This window comes from Helicoverpa armigera, chromosome 9 (genome assembly GCF_030705265.1).
Source record: "Helicoverpa armigera isolate CAAS_96S chromosome 9, ASM3070526v1, whole genome shotgun sequence".
NCBI classification, from domain to species: domain Eukaryota; kingdom Metazoa; phylum Arthropoda; class Insecta; order Lepidoptera; family Noctuidae; genus Helicoverpa; species Helicoverpa armigera.
Genome location: NC_087128.1, coordinates 2,036,390 through 2,063,192, shown reverse-complemented (window position 1 = coordinate 2,063,192; position 26,803 = coordinate 2,036,390). Strand labels below are relative to the sequence as shown.

Below are 26,803 nucleotides of genomic sequence, written 5' to 3'. Positions count from 1 at the left end.
ATAATACTGACGCAAAATACAGTAAAAAAATCTTTTAACAAAAATCTAACAACAGGCCTAAGAGAAATCCCTTTAAATAAAGATTAAGGAACAGCCTTGATGCGCAAAAACAACCTAACGTGATTCCCGAAGGCTTTGTCAAAATCACTTTGAGATTATCTCAAAGACCTTTGTTAGGCAAACAACCTACTTACGAATAAATGATTCAACGTTAGAAAAATATGCAAACTATAATACGGGACAATGTTGCTAAGTTATTAATAATTTATGCGACGAAAATATGGGTTGCAAATGCTGTGGGCGCAAGTCATTGTACTGAGCATAGACAATCCGTTTTAGTACGCGCACCTACATGCTATATTGTCATTGTTGAACCGCCGGACATGGGATTATGACAGTCATAAGCGTTCTGTCGAGTAATCCCTCGCTTCCTGTTATAACGTTATTTCATAAGTAATAAAGAATGGCCCGTTACTTTTGCGTAAATCAAATATAGAATGGTAAGGAAAGTTTATTGGTAGACTTCCACAAACTGAAATTACTCGATCGATCCGAAATGTTGTAATGGAAAACTCGTTTACGAAGAATCCTTAGAAGGCCAATTTTCCTGAATTTCGGAGGTAAATTGGCCTTCAGAAATCAGTTACGAAGTAATTTCCTCTAGGGCTCTCCGGAAGTCAATTCCCAAAAACTATGTTCATATATCGTAGTTTCGAAATAAGTTTGAACTTCAGGACACTTCAATCTCATAACATTGCTTATGGCACTGTTGATGGGCGGTACCTAATGATTGCCTTAAAAATATTTTTGTCGTTGAAGTGATAGTAGAATGTGTTAAGTTTGTCCCCGAGTAATTTAGGCCAGTATATATTGATCCCCAGACGCCATTCGAAAGTTCAAGGCTCGTCGTTATTGGAAACGGAACCGTGGGCCTAATCTTATTTCACTAACTTCGTTCGGCCCCTCGAGTTTTAATGTAACCTGACGATGGGACGTATACGAGAGTATTACTTACTGTACGTGAATAAAATGAACGTTAAAATATACATTTGCACTAAGGTAATATAAACGGGACAGGTTAAAATGAAATATGATGTCACATAACACCAAGTTTGGTCTCCCGAAGGGTCGAACGGTAGTTTGTCCTATCCATTCATATTTTGCCAGTGGTTTTTTCTCCCGATTCTATTCATTATTCATCTTGCCGCTTTCATCCAAAAAGTTTGCGGTCAACTTTCAATGTTTCTAAATGCGCATGAATAACAATTTTTCCGTTCGACTTTCATAACCTACCACTGGCAAACCGTAGCCTAAAATAAGAAAATCTCTTCTCAACTTTTGGGTCCTCAACTTTAATCTCTGCTTTCTCGCTATCTGATTTTGCGGTTTGGCTGTGATCGAGTCTACAAAGTTACTTAAACAATATTATGATGCTCATTTTCGCGAAAATTCCTTACGTCATTTTGATCTCTTAAGCATCACTTTGTAGCTTAAACGGCGAAGTTTGAAATCAAACCACCATATAAAGGTTAGATATAGACATCATAAATGACGTTGAAACAGAGAGGCTTTAAGCTAAAAATACCACAAAAAGAAGGAAACAGAGAGGCTAGTTTACAACGAGCATCTTCTAGAAAGTTCCACTTACTTCTTCAAACAGTTGGTGATGAGCAGGTGCACGTCTTGTCGCTCATCCAGCAGCAGCATCGCGCCCAGGTATCCGACTCGCTTGTCCGTGAACCGAGGACTGGCGATCAGCTTGAGGCACTCCAACTGACCGAAGTGAGCCGGGTAGCCCAACATGTGAATGTACAGGAGTTTCGCTATGTTCCGACATCTGTATAACAAGGATCATGTATTAGTTGCTTTGTTAAATCTTTCATCATATCATGAATCATCATGAAACAAAAAAGTGTTCCAATTCAGTTACTTTGCTTAAAAATGACAACAGAATTTGTCATACAATAATACAGTTGCAATTTCAAATGACTATTTTACTACCGATGTCAACCAAATGACAAAGATCGAGCGTACATTTCCTTAGACATGTAATTTTAAGGAGTTTCGTGAAGGAAACTACTGCAAAATTTACCGTCAGGCAGATGACTGTGACGATTTATTACCTGAATGACTGATAAGAAGAATCTGTGTCGCTAAGTTTAGATCTCTATCTTAACATTAATAACCGCACTTTAACATTATTATAATCTTGGGAGTCATTAAGAGAGACTAACTACCTACAAGGATGACGCAACCTCGGTAATCAGATACAACATTATTGATTTTCATTTTTTTTTCAAAGTAATTGCAGATACAAAATAAATAGAGGAGTCAAAATCAGTTCTAGTCGCTTCCATTGACTATCGCGAATTTAAGCTCGCAGTTCGATTTCCGGTCTTCGCGGAAAAAGGTCGATGGAAAGTTCTCTTTAGATTCTTATCTAGTGAAAAGTTTCAGGGACGAATGAAATAGCTGAACTAACGTAAACCAGTTACTTGGTCATGCGTAATGTAGATGTTTTTGTCGCATGAGGTTGCGAAATTGGGACTTTGTACGCAAACATGCTACATGTCAGACAGTAAACAGCAATATAACGGAGACTTAATTATTTTATCAAAATCTATGACGAGGTTTTCAATCAACCAAAAGCATGTAATATTAATGGAGCCCGAAGATTTATGTAAGATAAACTATCGGTTCAGCCTCATTCAAAGGAATTCTTGATAATAATAACCATTTTGTCTACACGCAATGCGGTCATAACACATTGTTACAATCACTTTACATACGTTAGTAATTTCAGTTAACTTATTAGACTATACTACACATAGTTTATAATCTTCTATAATGCATTATGTATAGCACAAACCTTTTGTGACCTGCGTAGACTTATAATGGCGTTATGTGCGCAATATAATATTGTACATACTGCAATTACCTATGCAGATATATCTGTTTTAGCATAGATCACTTGTCTTTGAAATCAGTTTGTCAACCGCTATGGCAGCTAATGAATATAAGAAAGATTTATAATAATTATTGCCATAAATTAAAGGTATTCATTAGTTTATTACAAGAACCAGTCCTTGAATAGAAAATTGTTAAACAGCGAATACTGAATACTTAAATATGGGGTCCTTTAAAAAGGATATAAAATAAACATCCTCGGTGGACTTTATTGACAATACAAAGTTTTGTTCCCTAATTATGGAAGGCAACACGGCAAAATTAGATGCGTTCTCGCGCTCACGCTTATTGTCACGCAATGGCACCTTGCCCATTTCTTATCTACTTATACTAAAACCACAACAATGCTGACAATGTGATAGGCATCTTTATAGCATCTTCACAATTCTATGTAGGCGTATAAAATATGAAGGCAATCCCAGATATCATTCTAATCTTAATTTATAGCAGTCGCCGGAACAGTGAGGCGTGAACTTCCGGCTCTAGGGATGGGCAAATTGCTTCAATTTTGGTGATTGTGGAAACAGATAAATAACTGCTGAAATAGTGACGTAACATGAAGTCTGGCTTTCCCAGAAAATGGGGAAAGATTTATAGCTATCTAGGGATATAGTTCGTCTGCTTCTCGTCAGTTATCTTTAAGCTCCTTTTAGTGGGAGGGGAGGCAAGATTATTGCCTCAGACTGAGCACAAATCTAGGTTATTGCTGTTAATGGAAACTTTAAAAAAGCCAGGGCTTGATATTCAGTAAAGTGAACGACAATTCCCCGTTTTTATATTTTTTGTGGCAAATACCAGTGACTGATTTCGATAACACTGAAGGATATATTAGTAACTATTATAGTAATCTGTGGATATATGGCCATCTTATTGTTTTTTGTTTTTTCCTGGGAAGTAATATAAAACATACCCATGACATAGATTCGATAAACCTAGAGTGCACGGATAGGGATTCCTGTTTTACTGCTCAATTAACTTTATGGTACGAAGTTAATTAAACCTTGACGTTTATGTCCTCATACGGAGCAATAAATACAAACATAGGTGCTGCGATTCAGATTGTGTTGTTTTATTTATTTTATTAAGATATACAATGGTTATTAGAGACGTGAGAATTAGAGTGTTACAGGACTATTGTAATTGTTTTCTTATATCAATAATTTGTTCCTGGTTTCGTCTGCGAATATCCTACCCTACCCTGCGAGAGAATTGGCCTGAGTAATTTTCTACGAAATTAAAAACATTGAACATATTAATCGCCCGCATAATCCTGCCTTAGCAATTTTTCCATTTTGAAATAAAGCCTCATTTGTCTGAAAAGGGTAAAATAATGAAATACATATCTGTCATTTCTGTATAATGACCCTTGAGAGTAGGCGGGCCGCTCTCGGTCAAAGAACGGTCTTATTTAAACGAAAATGCTACGAATTTTAGGCCAAATTATAATAAAAGCCACATTGTACTTTTGTTAAGCCTTTAAAAGACGAGTAAAATAAAGGAAGATACCTAAGTTTTAGCATAGATAGACCTCGAATTCTTTTTAAAAAATCGATCGTCTCGCATACATTACGAGATACTTTAACTGATAGGTATCAAATAGAGCATCGGACTTTTGGTCAATCCCGTGATCAAATAATGTTCTAGAACCAAATCAGAGTTTATTAATACTGGGAGGTAAGTATACTTTATAGGCAGTCAATATCAACACCTAAGACATTCGGACTTGCCTATATTGTACCTACTTCCAGTAAATAATGTCGCAGTCATATAACTTAGTCCGCTGCGGTTTTCTTGTGGTTTTCATACAACCTTCAGGCGACCGCACATAGTTTAGGTCTTATCTGATAATAACTATGAATACATAGTTTGTGAGTGAAAGCACATAGCTGTCGTGAAGATCTTGAAAATCAGTGAGAAGGCTGAAAATAGCCCTAACTCTACGTACATAGTGAAAGAAAAACCGAATAGCAGTTTCATTAAAACTAAACGGTTTTCCGGGCACTTTAGTGGTGAATTCAGGCAATTGTATAACTGAAAACACTAATTCTAACCGTCCAGGTCAGGCCATTTCAGCAAGAAAATCGATAGGAATAGTAGACTGCCTACTAGTCGTATGGTATGGTATTTACATAGCTTTTTTAACAAACGTTTTGGTGTTAACCCGTGCGTGGCCTGCAAATTTAATCAGCATAATAATTGGCCGTTGAATGATTACGATCTCACTTTTTTTCAGTCTCGTAATATATTTTATGTAAGGCTGGTTCAAATGGAGTTCAATGAACTAAACGAGGAATGCCTCGTTTGTTTATGTATTCGCTTTTTTAAACGTTTACTGTGATTATGTGGCAACCTTGCAAAAATACCAGACACATACTAGACTTTATGAGGCGACTGTATTTTTACAATAAGATGACAGTTCTCTTGGATACCTATCAAACAGTACGAAAACTGAACCTGAATACAGGCATTTTTGCTTATAACCTTCGTCTACAAGGCTGGGTACTTTTGACCCCGACCTTGGTAGTTCAGCACTAAGGACATAAATCAAACTCACCTCCAAACACTATCCTCTTCTCTGAAGGTAGACCGTATATAAGCGCACTCCTTGTTCACCACACTTCTTTCTTCAGCCGCTGTTCTTGCGGCCCTAATTTGCCTGATGAGGTCCCGAAGTCGGGTAGGAGTCGGCATCCGTACTGAAACCGGCGCGACTGTTACGGACGACACACACACATAGAAAGCATTGATCAGTGCTAGTTTGAGTGCGTTATCTTACATGCTAGGTGATGATGATGATGATGGGCGAATCATTGCCGAAACGACTGTGAGGTGATGCATATTTTGAGGAGTAAGTACGCTATTGAAAAATCAAAAGGGTCTGTGGAAGTCATTATTTATATCGTTAAACTTAAAATTGACTAAGGTGAGACAGTCATTAGGTCTTAAGAAGACCTAAACGGCAAATAAAACTTCGCTCCATCTCATTATGAAACGTTACCTAACTATGAAGCAGTAATTTAACTTTCAGTGGCTTCAGACTTTTTAATTTACTTAGGAGCGACTTTCATAACTTGAGAGGCGTAACTTCGTATCATAAGCGTCCAAGTGTTATCGTTACGCGTTCAATTTCAGAAAATCCTTGTCCTTTAATTGACAACGAACACGAAGCGGCAACTTTGGCGAATAGGAATTAAAACGCACCTAACTTCAATTAAAGTGACAATACGAAACATGTTTTAATTAAGAACTAAAAATTGTGCCATTGCCAATAAAACTAATTTAAGTAAACAAATTGATATCTAGAATATTTCAATCAAATCAAATAAAACCTTATGAAAACCTCTCAAAGGTCAACCTGTTATTTCTTTCTATATACAATTTCTGATTGATTTTCTAGATTCTAGCTAGACTGATGGCTATTAATAAGATGTGAATATCGATTTCGGCAATAATTCTAAGAATTCTAGTGGTTAGTAAGTAGCTGTAAGCGCAACTTAATATAGTATGAAAATATTATAACTTAGAGAACTAAATGTTAGTACGTATTAGTATAAATAAATACGACATTAGTCAAGGTGAGAAGGCTAAGTTATGTAAAAAGAAGTAAATAATAATATCCATGCTAATTAGTCATGCTTACAAATAGAGATTAAGTATTTGGTGTTATAGTGATTTTTTCAACACAATTTTCTTTCAAAACTAGCTAACAGTAATGTTCTGTGCTCACAAAATATTTGATTCCACATCCATTCAGGGAAATATATTTCTTTAGTTCTAAAATAATATATTGTGTACTAGAAAATTTGGAGAAAGTACAGTTTCTAGCCTCTGGCTGTTGCTGTGTAATCCTTGAATGGATGTAAATAACTAACTACTTGAAAACTCTAATAACAACTGACTATTCTAATTCACAACCAACTACTAATACAAAAGAACACATTTCTAGAACAATAAACACTGGTCGTTAAAGCCCGCATGCGGGGTTCGGGAGAGTTCTGTTCACGCTTGCTATAAGGACTTTTAAGGAAAACATTCGATTTTATTAGTAGATAAGTCTCACATGTAATCAATGTCGCATATTTGTTTTGAAAGACATAGATTAATTTTAAAGTTCTACAGCTGTATGGAACCTCCCCGCATGCTTTATAACGACTGCGATAACGACCAATGAAATTGAGCTTTCACTGTTATTACATATTCCTGGCTAATTATGTAACTATAAAACATTTATTTTGACTTTATGACCTATGCTTACCTCTCTCTATTGCCTCATTTACCACTTGTTTGATGGTGGCAATGTTAAATGCCGGGTTGAACCTGTAAACAAGGCTAAAATTAGATCACAAATATTAATTAGCCCTAATTAAAACGAAAGTTTCCCCATTCGCAATAAATATACATAATAATATACAGTAGGTACACAGTTATTTTTTTTTTTCAAATATCAGTTTCCTTGATTATTGAACATTCGTTTTAGGGCTGATTTTTCGATTGCTAGATAACTTCTATTAGAAAAACATTTGACATTTTAACTACTATTTCCCAGATAGAACTGATAATTGCCTTATTGCGCTTACTAAGTTTAATTTGTGTTTTGAAAAACAAAAGTATTGTTAACACTTTTATCTCTCTAACATATTAAAATGGAAGGTCTTTGAGGATTGCTTCAGAATCCTTCCAAACTTAATTTCAATACAGAAAACCGGTTTGCAAAACCTGTTTGTGGTACAGACTTTTGGCAGTCAATGAACCTATACTTCAGAGGTGAAGAATAATAAATTAGGACCCACATGCACCATCTAAGTATAATGATAACCAAACCATAATCAGCCATAAACTTGCAGCCCATTGGTTATCGAGAAAGACTGCCAGTCTCTTTATCCTGTTTTTATTAATCATTTGTTTCACTATTTTTCATGTTGATAATTATGACTAGATTTCTCACTCATTTTCTCCATCAAAAACCTATAATGTATACCACTTATCATTGGTTCAATGTTGCCAATTAATAAGTGTATTTCCAGATTGACAATCCATAACTTCTTTTAAGTGATCAATTAGGATCAATTACCAATTGGTATTGTGAATCATAATGTAATCTGCCTACTGATATAATGTCTGATAAAGTTGCATTAATTTCTTTGTTTATTTACTTAGAAAGTAAGTAAGTGTTGAATGTTATGCATTGAATAAATTGTTTACTTTGGCCAGTTATTCCTCTAATTGGGACCTTATTAAATAAATTGTTTTCATTGAATAGCATCTGTATAACTATTTATAAGCAGTGATAATAAATTGATGCAATATCTGTAATGAGAAAGGAAAACCAATATGATCATAAATCTTAATTGATCATAAAATTATTATTTAAGGAAAATATCAAGACAAGGTAAGGTTATCTTATAATAGTGACTTTGAATGAGCATAATACAAGTACACAGATTACTAATAATTGCTAATTATCGTTATAGCATTTTCATAACTAAACATATTCAGCAGTGGGGAATGATTTGATTAACATTCAAAATTAATCCTTTATTACTATAACTCCTACTGATTTACTCTACTACTACTGATCTGATATAGATAATTTTGGATGGAGCATGTTACGAGGACGGTTACTTCCTTGTGGAAACTAGCCAAATGCACAAAAATACACCCAATATTTGTTTGATATAGTAAACAAAACATTACAGTCTATAATCAAACGGGAATAAAGAATGTAATCTGTAACTCATCATGCATTTGATAAGATTATGCCAAGTCATTCTGAGATTTACCTTTACCACAAAAGGTAAGCCGAGTAGGGTATATCAAGCAATGTCAACCTATAATAATAAAGATAGGCTCTATGACCTCATGCCCTTTGCAGCATGAAGTAACATGCCATCAAACCTTTGTTTACTTAAACAATGCCTTTTATACTGGCTGGTATAGTATTGTGAACTTTATAGAGTCTATGGTCTGAATTTATAAAATACAGACCATATTAAAGTTAGGTAGCATGATATGCATTGTACAATCATAATGTGATTACATTCTTGTATTTTTTTTTGTTTTTAAGCTCTAGTTCACTATTTTTTGTCAATAGAAAGTAATCTATTTATGTATTTATTTATATCATTACAGCCAGAAGGTTATCTAGATTTATTATGTTAAGAGAGCAAATTGCAAAATTAAATATAGAAACCTGCTTAGTTTGAGTACTATGACTGTAATAAAAATAAATCTATATTAAAATTAGGTAAATGCTACAGTCCTTTTCAGCCATGAGCTCATTTTATCAATGATATTTATTATGAAGTTGGAAAGTACTAAAATATAAAATTGAGCATGTAATGCTCATTCTATTTTAATAGCCAACAAATAACAGGATTATTGCAGCAGAGGGTTATTGATATGCAGGACAAATATATTATTCAAATCTGCAATTTATTTATATGATAGTGTTCAGTTTAGTCCACTTATAGCAACAGCATACAAACAATGATATCAAGATTTTTGAAGTCAGAATGAAAACTTGCAGATCCTAGTTTGCACCAAATAATATATAATTTAATACTTCTTTGAACTACTAAGAACTCAATAGTAAATAGTAATAGATTATATTATCATGTATGAATCTGAATGGTCACTATCTAAACAAGGTGTAGTTGATCAGGAAATCCCAGAAGATAAATATCCACCAGACTATAACCTATTTGTAATGGAAAATAATAACAATATTATAATTTACCCGGATTCGGAGCCGTTCATCTTGTCCTTTATATCAATCCTTTACAGATAACAACAGATGTTTCTTGCGGTTCACGAACACAGGTAATCTTACTTCACGGGGCCAGGTGTAAGAACGGGAGGTCAAAAACCAGTCTAACGAAAAACCACTCTAATACAAAAACTATCACTTGAATACTCTTAAAATCATAACGTAAGGAACTAAAAAGGAATTTACACGTATTTAGTTAGGACTACGAGCATTTTATTTCGTCACAAACCATAGAAATGCAAGAGAAATCGCATGCCACCTTTGACTAACTTCTGTCATATTTTCACTTCTAATTAAAACACAAAAGTGGCATTTCTTAATTTTTGTGTTCACTTAATATCACAGAAAAAATGTTTTGTCTAAACTTCACGCTTTATTATAATAATTACAAAGAAATAATACTACAATTGCCAGCTGACATTTCCGTGGTGCGTTGCAAGAAATTCAACATGGCCGCCGTGACTCGCACATGACGTTTGCTTAATTTTTGATCAAATAACTTTCTTTATTTTATTTCGATTTGATATTAATGAATAGTTTCATTTAAATAAGGAGCAAAACCAAAACACAATTTAATAATATGGTTTTCAAGCGTTTCTTTCTCATGAATCACATAAAAAATAAGAATGAATGAAACAGACTGACAAATGAGAATCCTGAACGAACGCTACGTGGAAAACTTTTTGGAAAACTGAAAACTATTTCCGCTCCGCTCCATTTTTGCTACTGTTCACGATTGACATGTTTACATTACACTCTTGAAATCACGCAACAGATTTCAGGTCTATCATGATTGTGCGTTAATCAATATCACTCAAATTTCCACCTACCTTCTGTTTTGTTCTGGCGGCAATACACTCCAATCAACTTCATACATGGGATATGCCATAATTAAAATTTAAAAACAACACTTTTAAAATGTGCTAAAATTGTTTTAATAAAAACATTTCACAAACTATGCCACAATATACCACGGCGGTGCAAACTGTACTGTTATCAGAAGTGTTTTATCAGGTGCAGGTACTCCTCAAATATCCAGTCACAACGTATCTCTTATCAAAGGTACAATTTATCACTGAAAAAGGATAGCAATACAGCACCAGTTCTAGTAATGTTTTATTCTTAAATGTCAATACTGTATGTACAAAACAATGGGCCGTACGAGTCACATCATTATCTTAATAGGAAAACTAATTATTATTCATTGTATCGGTAGTGTCGTTCGGTCGGGCGTAAGACATATTATACATGCACCGGGTGTAGGTTGCCGCCTTTATAAGTTGTCATCGTGGTTGCGCGCGGGTCGTTCGACGCTGTTTCTTTTTATACAGTCCACTAGCCATCTGATGCCCTCGTCTACTCCATCTCTGTAAAGGAATGCGCAAATAGGTTAACACAATTAAAATTAAATAAGCTTGAAATTCAAGTTCTTTGGAAATTGCCTTAACAATAATTAAGCAATTATACACTTTCATTAGTTAATTTGGAACAAAGAGGTATAATTTATAATTACAGAAATACTTTTAAAGAACTAGTTTTAGTTTTTGTAGAAGAAATATGCAATGAGTGCTCTCAATTATATTATAATTATTTTATTATTTAGGTGGTTGATTTTTTAGTGAAATAATAAAGAAATATATTAGAACCAGTTTGGCCAAGTACTTAGGGTTGTCTTCAGAATCGCATAATTAAAAGCAAACTTAAATAATCTTATAGATATAAATAGCATTCAGTTTAAATACACATTGATTTCTATTTTAGGCCAAAATTATCAGTTGTTGCCTTGTCGGAATAGGAAGCACATGACAAAACTGTGAAGAGTACCGGTTTAGTTATGCCAGACAAATATGGACTTATTCATATTTCTATAAAGTCTAAAATAAATGAGCTAAACTGCACTTTGTGAATTTAACCAAAGTCAACAGAGATAGATAAGTATTATTTATTTACGCAGGTGTACGTCGCTCCAAAGCAATTCAATCTACATGTCGTCATTAATACAGTAAATACGATCAATCACTTTCAATGTTCTGCTGATAAATCATTATAAATGTCTATATGATTGTCTTCTCATTAGCTAAATGCTTGTAAAGTTGTAGTTCAAAATTCTGAAAGATCCACTTTTGCTTCTCTGAAATTTACATTGTAGTGCCTATAGTACTATGGTGTTTTTTATTTTATTTTCACTATCGCGACGTTATTTCCTTCGAACAATTAGCTGGCAATTTATAAGCAATTTCTCTGTTTATTTTACTAACCATGTACCGGCTACAATTGCAAAATAAATTTTAAGGATAGCTAAATTATGTGGTAACCATACAGGCTACCATTTAATATTTTTAAACTAAGTCTAAAGATGTGTGTAGGATATTATAAGTATAATTATATACTGGAACTTATAACTAAAATTATTATGGGGAGTTAGGTACCCAGTAAGTGCAGATATGGCCATAAGCATAATGTCCCTCGCACCAATAAGGTGTGCGTTCTGATTGAAGATGGGCTTCACCGTGTGAACTCCCATGCAGTCTGGAATGTCTTGTTTGTTGGCTAGTACCAGGAGCGGGACTCCGGATAAGTGTTCTGATGCTATCATCCTGTCTGAAACATAGAATACAAATAGTTTTTAGGAAAATCAATCTCAGTGGCGTGCACTTGGAGAGGCCTATGTCCAGCAGTGGACTGCGATAGGCTGATGATGATGATGATGATGATAGTTTTTAGGATACTTTAAAAGAATTGTCTGCTGTGTTGGGCCTATTTCCAACAAAGAAGTGGAGAATAAAAGAAAACGTTGATTAATGATGATGCAATTGTACACAATATTTTTAATTGCCAAAAGATAATAAATAAAAATTACACAGTTTTAATTTGTTTTATTTAGAATGTTTAGATTAGATTTTATCATGACTCAATAAATGTTTTCTCAAGTAAACTTATGATAACTAAGAAGTCTACAGACTGGTGTCTATGCTTTTTTCTATAACATAATAAAATGAACCTTTTTATGAACGGATCATCTATACTAAAAAAATATATTAAAAAGAGGAATTGGAAGTTTGTGGCTTTGTAAGGGAGTAATCTCTATTGAACCTTATTTAGGAGTCTCATAGACCATAATTTATCGGGAGCAGGAATTAGTTAAGGGACATGGGTAAAACTGGATGAAATTAAATGAGTCGATACTCCATTTGAGTAGGGACTTAACTAAACAATCTTGATCGGACTTTTTACACAAATGCATACATATTAATCAAATTAAACTCCTCTGTTTAGAATAAATATTCAATTGATTACATTACTGTTATTAGTGTATGTAGATTGATTGTTTTACTTTTTAAACAGAGTTTTGAAATAAAAAGTCATATGAAGACTGTTATCTAAAGGCTGGTTTACATTGAGTCAGTAATTGGCACCGAAAACTAACGCGTGCTATTTACACGAACTATTACAGTCACTGTACTGACTTCAAATTAATTTACACGATGGCAGTGCCGGGTCAGCACTGACTTGTCAGTGGACTGATGTCAGTTACTGACTCAATGTAAATCAGCCATTACCCTTAGACAAATATTTTTGTTACTTTTAAAGAAGGAATATACTAACCAAAGGTCTCTTTTGATTCCGAAACCCGTTCTCTGTCAGACGAGTCTACTATGTAAATGACCGCATGGCACTCAGCATAGTACTGAAATTGTGAGAAAGTTTGTTATTGTTACTATAATATTATTAATAAAGAGGTAGGATATAGAGGATCACATGTCAAGACACATAATCACATAAACATGTTGTATCATACAGTTTTTTTTCAATTGCACATACATATGACTATTATCTTAAGAGATTGTATTATGTGAGTATGAGCAGTACCTTGTCCCAAAGAGACTGCAGCTCTTGCTGCCCGCCAAGGTCCCAGAAGTTAAGTCTCACTCCATCCACATCTATTTTACCTATATTTAATCCAACTGTTGTAGTTATCCTATTGGGGTTCATTGCTTTATATTTCTTAGTAAATTTTGTTTTTGTAGCCTCCAGGTACGTCTGAATAAATAAAATAAGATTTTATTATCATTGAAAATATCAAGGAACAGAACATTATAAGTTTTTGTTTCATGTGAATGTTTACCGTTTTGCCTGCATTATCCAGTCCTAATATTAAAACACAGTATTCGTCCTTTTGAACCAAGTATTTGTAAAATCCATGTAGTAATGTGTACATTTTATATCATTTTACGATATTTTCGCTAAAAAAATATTTACATTAAAACACAAAATAAAACAGCAGTTCCACATCTAACCAAACGTCAAAAAAACAGCTGCAAAACTCTTTACGGTGCGGAACTCACCATTTCGAATTGTATTCTCTCTTTCTAATCTGATATTTTAAAATGAGAGATCCAGTCACTTAAGTCTCATGTGTACACGCGGTCATGGAACGCACCCCGTTGTCGTGTCGTATCACCTTTCTGTCAAAAAAAATATGTCAAACGACGTTTTTGAGAGCTTAATTCACGTTCTGAAACCACATTGCGAAAAATATTTCTTATAAAAATAATAAACCGCTATGTTTTGTGTTCTGTAGCTTCGTGTGAATAAAGAAATAGAAATCATAGTCTAGTTCTAAAAATAGGGTCAAGTGGCATAGCTGAGCATGGCTGGTATATGATAGGTGCAGGTGCTAACATAATATTGTCATATGATGCAGTGATGATGCAGTGATGTGGCAGAGACGTATCTATGGGAATAATACTCTTAAGAGACCCCCCACACTAGCGTCTTTCGAGCGTCGTCGTCGTGCCAGCGTCCGCGCAACGTCCACCCGACGTCGACGTCGCGGCGACGCGACGCCAGCGCTGGCGCGCTGCCGAACGCCGAGCGTGCGCGGCGCTGGCGTCGCGTAGCCGCGGCTCCTGTCGCGTACAAGCAATGTGAAAATGGATTCCGACGAAGAAGCACTGCTGCTGATATTACTGATCCAAAAATTACGGAAACGAAAAAGGAAACGTCGTCGTCAACATTGGGAACATCCTCTGAGTAGTGTTAGATTTCAGGAAAGCGATTATTTCGTATTGTATAGTCAACATCTAAAAAATAATAAAAAATACTTCTATGATTATTTACGGATGCCAAAACGAATATTTGACGAACTATTACAATTGATACAAGAGGGCGAGGTACTGGTGGGGAGCGGGGCAAATAGATTGCGTTGAACATTGTACTTGTTCGCAAAAAACGTTGAATCGCGTCGAATCCATTTTCACATTGCTTGTACGCGACAGGAGCCGCGGCTACGCGACGCCAGCGCCGCGCACGCTCGGCGTTCGGCAGCCGGCCAGCGCTGGCGTCGCGTCGCCGCGACGTCGACGTCGGGTGGACGTTGCGCGGACGCTGGCACGACGACGACGCTCGAAAGGCGCTAGTGTGGGGGGTCCCTAACTGTCAGGGGTAGTGTCAATTTTATTAAAACCAAACAAACGTTTTATAGATTTCAAATAATTCCAGCGACATTTATAAGTCCGGAGTATTTGTTGTAGTGGTCATAAAACTTCTGATAATAAAACCCTTTTAATAAACAAGATGACTCGCAAAAGCAAAACATCTCCATCTAAAACTGTATCTCCAACAACTGCTGACATGCTCAGTTATACATTAGAAACCAATACCAACGAAAGTGTTATGTCGAACCATTGCATGAGCCTATCTTTGGTTCTAGAAGGTACCCCACCTGGTTCAGGAGAACTAACTCTGTTGGCTATTTTTAATGGACTCGTTGTACTAGAAGGAAAGTGGAATGATAAGGCGGTTTTGGAATCTTCATCCCTTCCCATGATTCTGAATGATGCACATACTCAAACGATGATCACATGCTCACCTCTAGTCTTGTTGCTGCGTGGATCAGGAGGAAAAGCTTCTAAAGATCCAGATCCTTTTACCCATCCTGAAAACCGTGCTGGAGCAAGTGTAGATTTATTTCCACTTTTAATAGGAGAGACGGAAGTAATAGTTGCATCTCAATTAGTTTTAATACAATCAGGAGAATTAACCAACTGTTGGGTAAATGTTCATGCCGTGTCGCCAGACAAGCAAGAACTTGGTCTAGTCCCGTTAGTCCTCACTATGATGTCAGCGCATTGTTTACCTGTACCAAAGGACGGTACAGTATACTTGAGTGCTATAGGCTTAAATGATATACACACACCTAAAGCTATAAATTTCAAAATGTCTCTAAGTAACCCTAGTGCCCAAAAGATTGTATTTGCAGAGGTCAGTACAGCCGGTTACGCGGCCAACACAGCAATGAACGTAATCAATGACGACAAGTTTATCCCCGACGACCTAACGCCTCGGGACAAAAAAACTTGTCGTGCTTGCTACTGGAACGCTATGCAACGTGTGTTAGTAGACGCTGAGTTGCTTCAGCAACGACTCGCTACCTCTTTTATGATTGAAGTCGCTGGGGTGGGAAGAGGTGGCAAAACTGACGTTCGGGGACGCTATATGGGGTTAGTTGACGCACGAGTGTTGTTAGAACCAGGCCAGATGGGAGTTACAGTTTGTTCCAAGTTGTTGCTTTTTAACGAAACTAATACCCCTGACAATGTCGGTGCACTACTGGACCTTCCCCCTACAAGTGCAAAAGCCAGTGCCCGTGCCGATGCTGACAATGTTGTGGATGAGTTTGATCACCCTGCTTATGTAGTTATAAGATTTGATTTAACAGAGCCTTTGGTACCTAAAACAAAATTAGAAACTCTCTTCGAAACAATGGGGTTTCCACCACCTGAAAACCCTGACATCGCGAGTGAACATACAGATTCAGAAATTGTACCGGTTCAGGCTATTGTTGATGTAAATAACATAAGAGTAGAAGGTGGTGCTCTAGCTGTGCACAAAGAACTCCTCGGATTGGCTTGTAAGGGTATTGTTTCAATGAATCAAGGAATTAAACGAACTGCTGCAAATCGTTTGCTAATGCGTGTTAGATCCATGCTCAAAAGCTTCCCCCCGGGAGAATGTTCCTATTTAGACTGGCAGGAAACAGTGATGCGACAACACTCTGCAAGCAGGCGTGCAGTCACGGCATCTTTTGCTCCTCAACCACCACCACCTCGACTTCCTGATAAGGTGGCTGCATCGAGATGTCGAATTGCCGGAGATACAAGAATAGCTGACAGACACATTCAATCTAATTTAAAAGTGGCAGGAAATAACCCAAGATCGTTAATTGCCAAGGCTTTACGTTGCTTAGAAGATCGTAACGATCTTGATGCTAAAAATTACTTGCTCGAAGCTTTGAGGATTCAGAATAGGAATAGATACTTACTTTGGATTTTTGGCGGGTTGGAATTTAATCAAGAAGGTGATGGCGCAGATATAGCCGGTGCAGCCCTGCGTATTGCTGTAAAGGGTGATTATTCTGATGGTACGGCAAATGCCATAGGGTGGGCAGCACTGCATGCTTTCCATCATCACAATGGGAATATTTACGCCGCATTTGTAGCTGCAAAGAAAATGAGAAAAGCTTTTTCTTTACCTATGGACTGGGATAAGATTTTAGAGCGATGGACTGAAACAAGCGGAGAGGAAGAAATATATTGGTTGCCTGCAGTTATAGGACCTGATAACCCCATAATGCTTGCCGCTGCATTTTTCCTCTGTCTTCGATGCTACAAATTTTCTGAAAGACTCTTACATTGCGTGGAGGAGGGCTGTGCAAGCCGCGGCAGTACGCAACTTAGATCTATAATTACACTTGATGTGTATTATTTACGCGCAGCCTCACTTCTTCTGAGGCGCGAGCTAGACTCTGCCTTAGAAATGACCATGGATGGAATCATTAAATTCGGGCCTGCTCCTATTATGTCTCAAATGCGAGCAACTTGTTTGACTCGAATTCGAAATTGGGATCACGAATGTGAACTTGCACTGCGGGGTGCTGAAAAGGCTGGTTCTGCGCTCTGTTCTTCGCTGTTGTATACAGCAGGATTATCGAGTTTCAGGGATGATCCTGCTATGGCTCTGCAGAGGGTAGCTCGTGCTCACAAGGCGACGCCTTCGCCTTACACAGCTCTGCTGATTGGCCGAATTTACTGTTGGTTGGGTGACGAATTTCGCGCTGAACGTTGGATAGCTGCTGCCGTGAACGTGGAACCTTTGCTGGCAGATGGATGGGCAATGCTGGCTTTAATGGCGATGTACGACAGGCAAAAGGATAAAGCAAGACTGATGTTGCGAACAGCGAGGCAGGTTGGGCCGGTGAGTCCAGATATAGAAGAAGAGATAAAAAAACTAATGGATATCGTGAAAATAGAGCAAATGCCAGACCACCTCGTCAAGAATCTTTGTCTTTGCGAATATTATTGATACATTATTGTTCTTAGTACTTAATTAATTTTCTTATCCATATAATGTTATGATACCTACTCCATTATCTTATTTAACGATTTATTTACTTAATGTTTTCTTATAATGAACTATGTTTAATTAAATTTCTAAAATATAATCATTGTTTTAACTAAGGCTATATAAATTGAGACTTCTGTACTATTTAAGGGCGGGAATATTCAAAAGTTTATTTGAACCCCTAGACCAGTCTAGGAGGTGGTGTATGTAAGACATTAGGGTCATTGAAATCGTATACAATCACTAAGGCACTCTTCAGTTTACACAATAATAGTTTTAGAGCGTACGATGTCACAAATAGTAAGTGTCAACCAGTTATTTATATCCACTACCTCGTTACAGAACGTAAACTTGCGCCTATCTCGGTCAGAAAGTAGGTTAGATTACAACAACAGTTTCATACTGTTATCATGATAGCCTGATAGCGGCTATCGACATCAATATGAAGTCATTTTCTTAGAACCTTTAGAATCTTCGTCATATACGTAAAAATGACGCGCCCATTTTCTGTTTAAATAAATAAATCTGATAAGTTGCGTTCAAAAGATAAACCTGTCGAATGTTTAATTTCGTACAGTTAGCGGTGTCGTTCGTTGCATCACTTGAGTCGTGAGTTGCGGCCACTGTACACAAACATTCTCGGTGCGGAACGAGCGCTCTTTGTTTTGAATCGAGTTTCAAACAAGATTACTAGTATGTGAACACACGAAATCACAATGGGACTCTCAACGAACTGCTGGAAATATCTAGTTTTAACCTTCAATGTATTATTCGCTGTGAGTATTATTTATTTTTATTGAAAACTTTGCGTTTATTTTCGTAGAATTATCGTGAACCAGGATTTCCCCCTTTGTTGTCATAACAACTACGTTAAAACATGCACATAGGGGTCAATAACTTCAACTTGAACTTGTGATACTTCTAATAATTAGTAATAATTTGTAGAATGTAGCAGTAGAAACGCTGACACACATTTTATACATCGTTTAAATAGCAGACTTTTCCTAGTAGAGTGCATTGTGCGATCAATTAACCTCATCCTACCAAATCTAAAAGCGTGTGATTCATTTTGTCATTTTCGCTGGTGGTCTGCTTTACACCATAAGTTAGAGCAGGAAAGAGATAGTGTAAGCCTAATTCGATCGACCTTTGAATTTGCTCGGTTTATAATAGTTTTCCTGAGAGTTTCCGTGTTATTGTCAACAGATGTCAGCAGTAGTGCTGTTCGGAGTAAGCGGGTATCTTATTTACAAACTGTTTATCTATCGACACTTCATCGGAGTCAATGTGGAATACCCTGCTATACTGCTGCTGATGATGGCAATCATCACATGTTCCATAGCGTGGATCGGGTGGAGAACTGCCAAGTCTATGCATCAGATCCATGTCATAATTGTAAGTATTTAGCGGTTTCTGAGTCATGCGTTGAAGATTCACAGCCGGCTGTTGTGTCGGTATTATATGCGTAGTTATCTAATTGATCCCGGTGTTAACAGATCAACTGTATGATTGTAGGTACATGCGCAGGATGTTAGGTTCTACATTGAGAAGACTTGAATTATGGCATACATATAAGAATAACATATAAATCAAGAATGTACTGAATCTACAAGATCTATTGTACAATCTCACGATTATTTAATTGGCTGAGGGATATCGACCTCGACATCTAGATTGCATTCATTAATTCTCTGGGGTTAATGCAATTAGTGCAATGTGTTTTATTGTAGGTTTTAATGAAACAGTAGATTAAATAGAAACTACCTTACATTCGCAAAATGACATCTATTGATCATTTTAACATGGTTCAGAAGTTCTCTTTTTGAGAAAAACCGCTTTAGAAAAAAAAAACGTTCATTTTTTACATCAGTAATTCCTTTTTCAATCATCAAATTAGGTAAGGGTATGAGACCCTTTTAACTCTGATTGGCAGAAAGGGTATATTTCGTAGCTTAGCGTTCAAAGTTATGTCCCTTATTTATTCCTACGTCACTTAAGAATCATACCCAATGCTTCCAGACGGGTATCCTGATAATCCTGGTGGTGGTGATCGAGTTCTCCTGCTTCGTGTGGGCGATGGTGGCGTGGGACAACGTGGAGATCGACATCAAGTCCACCATCATGTACTACTTCGAGCAGACCCTTCAGAACACCGATGCTACGGCCGTTGACACTATACGATGGGATAGGCTACAGGTTAAGGTGAGCCGGCATTTTTATTTTACTCGCAATCCGCCCTTGGCTTCGCACGGGATATCAGTATTTCCCTACTATTTAATGGATGTTGCTATACAAATAAATCTTCCTCTTGAAACACTCTATCTGATAAAAAAAACCGCATGAAAATTGGTTCCGTAGTTTTGAAGATTTAAGCGTACAAAGGGACATGGGGATATAGAGACAGAAAGCGACTTTGTTTTATACTATGGAATGATTCTGAAAAAAGTTGCACCTAAGCGTCTGCGTTTGATAATACCTATATTCAGACAGATATCGCACATTGTCTCGTCTTAATTTGGATGTGATCATATCATTCGGAAATAAAAGATTACTTGTTTGATGGCTGATTGAGACAACCACTCAAAAAAAAATAATTTGAAGAATTTTAAACCTTAACTATAGAGATGGATGAAATTAGTTTTAACAGCAGACTCCATTTGCAGTCGATTGATTTTGTAATTTTTTTGTTATAGCCATAAAAAATACAGTTGTGATTTATCACAAATCCTCAATCATATCATCCTTATCAAACTGGATTTATTGGTCTTACCTTCCATCTCACATTTCAGTTCGAATGCTGCGGCGTGACCGGCCCCAGCGACTACACTTCCAAAGGCCAGGTGCCATTTTCCTGTTGCGGCCAGGGACCCCTGGACTCGATACACAAGCCGTACGCATCAGACTGTGCCATGCTGTACCAGAGGGGCTGTGGGAAGCAGTTGCATGACTACGCGAAGCAACAGCTGCTTATGGTAGCCATGACGGCTTTGGCTGCGTCTATATTGCAGGTAAGGTTTTTCAAATGAGGTTTTAATAGAGCATAAAGAATATCTTCTATGTGTAAATAGGTAGCAGAACTTTTAGCATCCAAAAACTTCGTTAGAGAGAACGATATTTAGGAGCTTCCTAGATTTCCAAATAGGTCTCTTATATTCTAGGTCTGGGAAGTTGAGTCAGCTGATGGTAAAGTCACGAAATCAAGTTGATTTGGTTTCTTTAGTAAATAGAGGCAAAAGATAATTAAAATATTAAATTATATCACTTGGGTCTCTTTATGCAAAACAGTTGTAGGTAATTTGTATAATATCTAAGCGAAAGAGTTTTTAGCTAAGGGAATTAAATCCTTTTCAACGAGAACTGCGTTGGATACTTCGATGCAGAACAGCAGTTCCAAATTTGAATATTCAAAAAACAGTAACGACCTCATTTGAATACAAATATCCATTTCGACGAAAAAGTATATTTATTTACGAATAAATTGTGAGCCGTTTCCAACGAGGGGCAGAACTGGTTCCATAATGTCCTTGAAACTCCCAATGTGACATCACCAGTCTGGCTAAAAGGAGGGGTTTGTGAGCAAAACAATACTATTGTAAGGCAATAATATTTTTATTTGTGCCTAAAGTCTCCCCTAAGGACGAGACTAAAGGGTCCTTCAAGGAGAAATGAAGCATTTATCTTTAGGGTGCCGACCTGAATACTAAGGGTGTCTCGTCTTGGGAACATATTCCAGCTTAAAGTTTTCGATCAAGACGTGTGCCTAACTTAAACAGGCAATTTCACAAAGTATTTATTGGGAGCAAGAGCAAGAAACGTGAAACGACACATAAAGAAACCAGGAATTGAGGACCTTACTTCCATCTTAACTATCTGTTTATGCTTTAATTACCTTATTTATTTGTAAAACACTTATTTATTTTACATTATAGGACTGGGAAAATTCTTTCGAATAATTCCTAAACAGGTATCTGTGGAGATCTAAGGGGGAGGCCTATGTTCAGCAGTGGACGTCCTATGGCTGAGATGATGATGATGATGGTGAATTCCTAAACAGACTTTGGGCCCTAAAGAACCCTCCAATTTGGCTACCACTTTTTGATATGTGCGTGGATCACTGACGCAGATGCATTGCAAATTTTCCTTAATACGTGACGATGGTCAATCGACCTTCTAAAACATGGTCATAGGCTGATCCCAAAGGACAGGTGACCTCCAAACGTCGGTACATCGGAGACACGATGAATAGCAATGGCGTCCTTGTCATAAACAATAGCGCGCCATAATTAAACGTCATATCGTTAATATTGTCTTTGTCCCGTGGGTTTTAATTTTTTAATGTTTTTTAATGCATAATCGTTAATGTGTTATGTTAGCTATCCAAAGAATTAGCCGAAGGACATAATAGTGTGTGTCATTGTGGAGTGCTATTAGGTACATAATATACCGTCTGAACTTTATTTTTCTCTAAGGAAATGGTCAGAATCACTCGGCTAAATTCTTATGCCATTATCTCGGTGATTCATTAACTTTAGATTTTTATCAACTTCCCTGAAAATTATAGACATAAGACAGCAAAGAAGTCATAAAAAGTTAAAATAAGATCCCAGCTTAGTTAACGATTTTTGCAAAAATACAATTTAAATACTTTATACAACTTAGATACTTAGGTATATTAAACAAACAGAAATGACGAATAAAATAAAATATAATGTAACAAATACTTAAAACTATTATTCTATGGTAAATAAAAACGTAATTTCTATATTTAGTGTTTACTCATGTGCACGAAGGTGACTGGACGCGGTCGTTGGCAGCCGATTAGAAATAAACGTGTGTTTCCACAACATTTTATAACATGGTTTTTATTTATTTTTTATTTACACGCTTTAGTGGGTGTGACCTATGCTATGTTAAATGTATATAACATGATAAAAAAATATACATTTTGAATCGTAATAGGGTCCTTCTAGTTTTGATACTGTATAATTAAAGGAAGAACTACTAGATATTAATTGTTATAGGCATCCGCCTGCCAGTAGCTTCACTCACGTCCTGTGAGAGCTTCTTCACGCACCCGGATAAAAAGTATGCATGTTATCCTGTTAGCCTAACAGCTGAGCTGAGTTAAAATAAGCCCCACCGATATGTAAATAAATTACAATAATTTAAACTTATCTATCTCAAATACCGAATTATTTGTAATCAGTGGAACCAAACATCCCGCATCCGTAGCCGGGCCCGATTTGGTAATCCGGGGACTTTTATATTTTAAACAAATATGTAACAAACTATACCTATCTGATTAAAATATCTACAGTAAATACAATGAAATAGCTAGCTTAGGTATTATGTACCTACTACCTACTTCTGCCTGAGCTGCAGGGTTGTTCGAAAGAGTTACCGCTGCCCTGGTACATAAAGGGCTTAAGAATGAACATGATGGGTTTTAGTCAATAAGAGTCTGACACTTCCTCACGCTCCGCCCACGGCGGAAGGGGTCATATCATGATTTCCCACAAAAATGGTATTGTTTACTTAGGTAATTCTCTCTAGTTAGGATTTTAGGAGGTACCTATGTACATTTTGACTTTAATAACGTACAAACCCTCATTATAACCACTATAACCGGGCTTTGGACTTCACTATAAGCGGCTACGGGAAAACTATTCGTTCATTGAATACCCACCATTAGTTCTTTGAAAAATTGATTATTTTAATGAATGAATAATTCCTACGTAACTTGTGGCCGGCTTCTGAGCACTATTAGGTAAAACTAGGTATTTTCATTTTCCCTTAAAAAATAATGGATACAACACCCGTAAAGTTGCTCAGAAGCCCAAGATAGATAGATATCTCAGAAATTATAGATTACTAGCTGTTTATTGCAGACCCCGTACCCGGATAAAATATAGCCTAGGTAGTTATGTCACGTGAGTGTAGCTTAGCAACACAGAAATAATTTTTCAAATCAGTTCGAGTATCGGAGCCTGGGTACAATCAAACAAACAAAATTATGTTTCCTATTTTAAATGTTAGGAGGGTCTTTATAGTTTTTAACACCTACCTACTAACTTTTATCAGTGACATTCAAATGACTCATATACCCCTCATATCATATCATATCAGTTGCCCAAAAGCATAGGTACTTACTACAATTATTTTGGCAATAAGTAGGTACCTATAGTTACTCCTGTATTCATTTAGTTTATTTTCGATCCTTGATAAAATTAATGATCGGACTTGTCACACACTTACCTAAATGTTCTGATCATAACATGAAATAATATTAAAAAACGTTCGCACTCAACACATACATTTTAATAATAAAGCACTCAATGACGATTATGACCAATGGAATTCCCCATAACCAATATTTTATTGATACCTATGGTCCTGTACCTCTACTTACTGAATCACGCAGTAAAAATAAAGCGTATGTAAACTAAGCTAAAATTGATAATAAAGATGCTCTATGTTCTACGCGTCGTTAAAATGACGAGTGACATCATAGTTCTGAGCTAGTGTAATTTTGTCTGCTTCTCCAATCGAAACTAATATGCACCGAAATAACAAATGAAATCATAACTTGTGATTTTGTGATGACGTTGAGTCGTCATTCCCGAGATGTTCTCGAGTAAAGAACGATAAAACAATGTGCCTTGAAAAGCAATGAGGAACTAACTTCCTGAGTATTTGATTTTCTGAAAGAAACTGAGGTGGTTCCTTTACTTTAAGATAAAGGCAATGAGGAATGAAAACTTCCTAAGTATTTGATTTTCTAAAAGAAACTGGGGTGGTTCCTTTAAGAACAATCAGATTCAAATCACTGGAAATTTTCAAAACTGCTAAACACCGTGTTGTTGATATATTGGCAGAGTATTTATTTACTTTTTTTAAGTTTAAGTAGCATGTTGAGTAAATTGTGATGTGACATTTATGACATAAAGAAATTATAATTATTTACATACGTTGTTAGGAGCTTTTGAAAATGTTGACTTTTTCAGCCACTTTTGACGTTGGCTGACTGTGCCATGTTGCAATGAACGTATCAGCACAGATTATATAATAGTTATCAGGAAAATTATTATAAACTTATTCAGACACAATGAATTTGTTTCCATCCTTCTAATAATGCCATTTTTCCTGCCCATTTTCTTAGAATTTATTCAATAAATATTAGTGAATAGTAAATAATAACTATTTTTAGTTGTAACAAGTCAAGTGTGAAGTTCGAGGTCAACGTTAAAGGTCAGACGTAAGCCTCTTCTTATTAAATTTAAGGCTCTTAGTTATCTCGTTTCTGAGTAAGATATTCATAAAAAGTTTTTTTATGTACCTAAGTACTTTGCGAAGAAACCTTTATCTTCGAAATGCTTACTTAATACCACGAGGTACTTCTATTATTTAACAAATGAAAAATACTTTGGTAGTAATTAATTATCATTCTTCATTTCCACCAAAACATACCAGTAGGGGTTATGTTCGACCCCTGCTTGCATAAATACTTTTACTTTGGATAATTTAAATAAAAGAAAGATTATGCTTCCTTTAACTAGTGACATTGGTATCTCTTTACATGAAACATTAAACCAAATTGACTCCAAAAACCACAGTGACATAAAAGGGTGATCCTACCAACTGCAGTCCACTCCTAACCACATGTCTATTCAATACTATTGTATCTCAGAGTTACAAATCACAGACTGTTAAAAAAGTTGTCAAACCGGTCGCACCAAATGGTACCATGGAATCTTACGCAATCGTAGAAAGCTGTGCCATTCGCGGCGCCTACGCATAACCAGCTTAAGACCTCTGCCCCACCATGAAATTACCCCTCTAAAGCCCTTTTTACGTAGCTCAAAAAGGTCCACGGGAGGTCTTACAAAATGGTTGATATTCATAAAATTTTTGTTGTAGGTTGTAAAGCTAATATTTGAAATAGTGAAAGTGATTGTGTTTTGTTTTTAGTGACGTAATAATGTGATAATTTGCATGTAGGATCTTTGTTAGACACCTGTTTAGTTTTTCTGTCTTGGCAATTTTGTGTCTTCATTTATGCAGCCCACGTCCACCTACTGGCAATTTAGACTTTCTTGGTTCTATTTGACGCCTTTTAGGTATCTACTCTTTGCTATTTTTAAGTCCATGTTCACGTATATCTTACCTTTCAGCAATATTTCAAACGTAGACCACCTTATTCCACCTGACTAAATTCGAAACTTCTGAATCATTTCCTAATTAGAATTTAATTAGTACGAAAATTTTCCGTTTAAGGATTTTAATTAGAACTCGATCTTCCTGATTGTTACTTATTACTTAACTTTAGCTACTGATTCATTTAGAACATTTGAATTTAATCGAGTGGAAGTGCATAAACCTTGCCAGCCAACCTTTAAAAATCGAACAGTCCTTTTATTGTATGCCTGTCAAATCCAGCTGAGTAAACACCGTCTCCCGTAAAGTCTAGCATAAACGTTGAGATGCAGCCCGTCTGAATCAATATTGAAAAGTTCATTGTTCGGCTACCAAAACTTATTGGTGAATGTATTTTGGTCCAAGTACATTGCTCCTCTGTCCTTCAGAGGGTCGTAATATTGAGAGAAACTTCTAAGGTCTCTTCAATTAACTTGAGGAGATAAATCAATTTGGGACAAGTATAGGAATGCT

The 26,803-nt window shown here is 36.3% G+C and overlaps 4 protein-coding genes across 10 annotated transcripts in view; 2 read left to right on the top strand and 2 right to left on the bottom strand.

Annotated features, from left to right (window-relative positions):
• Window positions 1–10,705, bottom strand: part of LOC110372716 (AP-1 complex subunit gamma-1) — a 28,232-nt gene extending 17,527 nt beyond the window's left edge. For 2 of the 7 annotated variants that reach the window (XM_064036304.1, XM_064036306.1), the window contains exons 1-4: window positions 10,564–10,705; window positions 7,223–7,284; window positions 5,522–5,678; window positions 1,649–1,837 (exon numbers count right to left, since the gene is read on the bottom strand). In XM_064036304.1, coding sequence (XP_063892374.1) covers window positions 1,649–1,837; window positions 5,522–5,678; window positions 7,223–7,284; window positions 10,564–10,622 — 467 coding nt within the window. In that variant the 5' untranslated portion in view covers window positions 10,623–10,705. Of the gene's footprint in view, window positions 1–1,648; window positions 1,838–5,521; window positions 5,679–7,222; window positions 7,285–9,703; window positions 10,217–10,563 lie in introns of those variants that run through there. The other 5 variants (XM_064036305.1, XM_064036307.1, XM_064036309.1 and 2 more) reach the window with 3 other exon arrangements.
• Window positions 10,706–10,836: 131 nt separating this feature from the next.
• LOC110372718 (ADP-ribosylation factor-related protein 1) lies at window positions 10,837–14,065 on the bottom strand. The gene is made up of 5 exons (XM_021329669.3): window positions 13,860–14,065; window positions 13,604–13,774; window positions 13,340–13,421; window positions 12,163–12,334; window positions 10,837–11,100 (listed from the first exon to the last, which is right to left on the bottom strand). The coding sequence occupies exons 1-5, from the start codon at window positions 13,950–13,952 to the stop codon at window positions 11,007–11,009; spliced, it is 612 nt and encodes a 203-aa protein (XP_021185344.1). The 5' UTR covers window positions 13,953–14,065; the 3' UTR covers window positions 10,837–11,006.
• Window positions 14,066–15,207: 1,142 nt separating this feature from the next.
• Window positions 15,208–18,414, top strand: LOC110372733 (uncharacterized). The gene has a single exon (XM_021329688.3). The coding sequence runs from the start codon at window positions 15,311–15,313 to the stop codon at window positions 18,095–18,097; it is 2,787 nt and encodes a 928-aa protein (XP_021185363.3). The 5' UTR covers window positions 15,208–15,310; the 3' UTR covers window positions 18,098–18,414.
• Window positions 18,415–18,618: 204 nt separating this feature from the next.
• LOC110372734 (23 kDa integral membrane protein) overlaps window positions 18,619–26,803 on the top strand; it is a 34,952-nt gene continuing 26,767 nt past the window's right edge. Inside the window, exons 1-4 of the mRNA XM_021329689.3 lie at window positions 18,619–18,912; window positions 19,343–19,531; window positions 20,156–20,338; window positions 20,926–21,144. Coding sequence (XP_021185364.2) covers window positions 18,853–18,912; window positions 19,343–19,531; window positions 20,156–20,338; window positions 20,926–21,144 — 651 coding nt within the window. The 5' untranslated portion in view covers window positions 18,619–18,852. The remainder of the gene's footprint in view (window positions 18,913–19,342; window positions 19,532–20,155; window positions 20,339–20,925; window positions 21,145–26,803) is intronic.

What these genes read in the sequence shown, in the direction of transcription:
- LOC110372718 (XM_021329669.3), bottom strand. Translation starts at nt 13,952, where the DNA reads ATGTACACATTACTACATGGATTTTACAAATACTTGGTTCAAAAGGAC. An exon ending in TGGATAATGCAGGCAAAACG is followed by an intron (nt 13,775 to 13,859) that starts GTAAACATTCAC and finishes TTATTTATTCAG; the next exon opens with ACGTACCTGGAGGCTACAAA. An exon ending in TGCAGTCTCTTTGGGACAAG is followed by an intron (nt 13,422 to 13,603) that starts GTACTGCTCATA and finishes TCACAATTTCAG; the next exon opens with TACTATGCTGAGTGCCATGC.
- LOC110372733 (XM_021329688.3), top strand. Translation starts at nt 15,311, where the DNA reads ATGACTCGCAAAAGCAAAACATCTCCATCTAAAACTGTATCTCCAACA.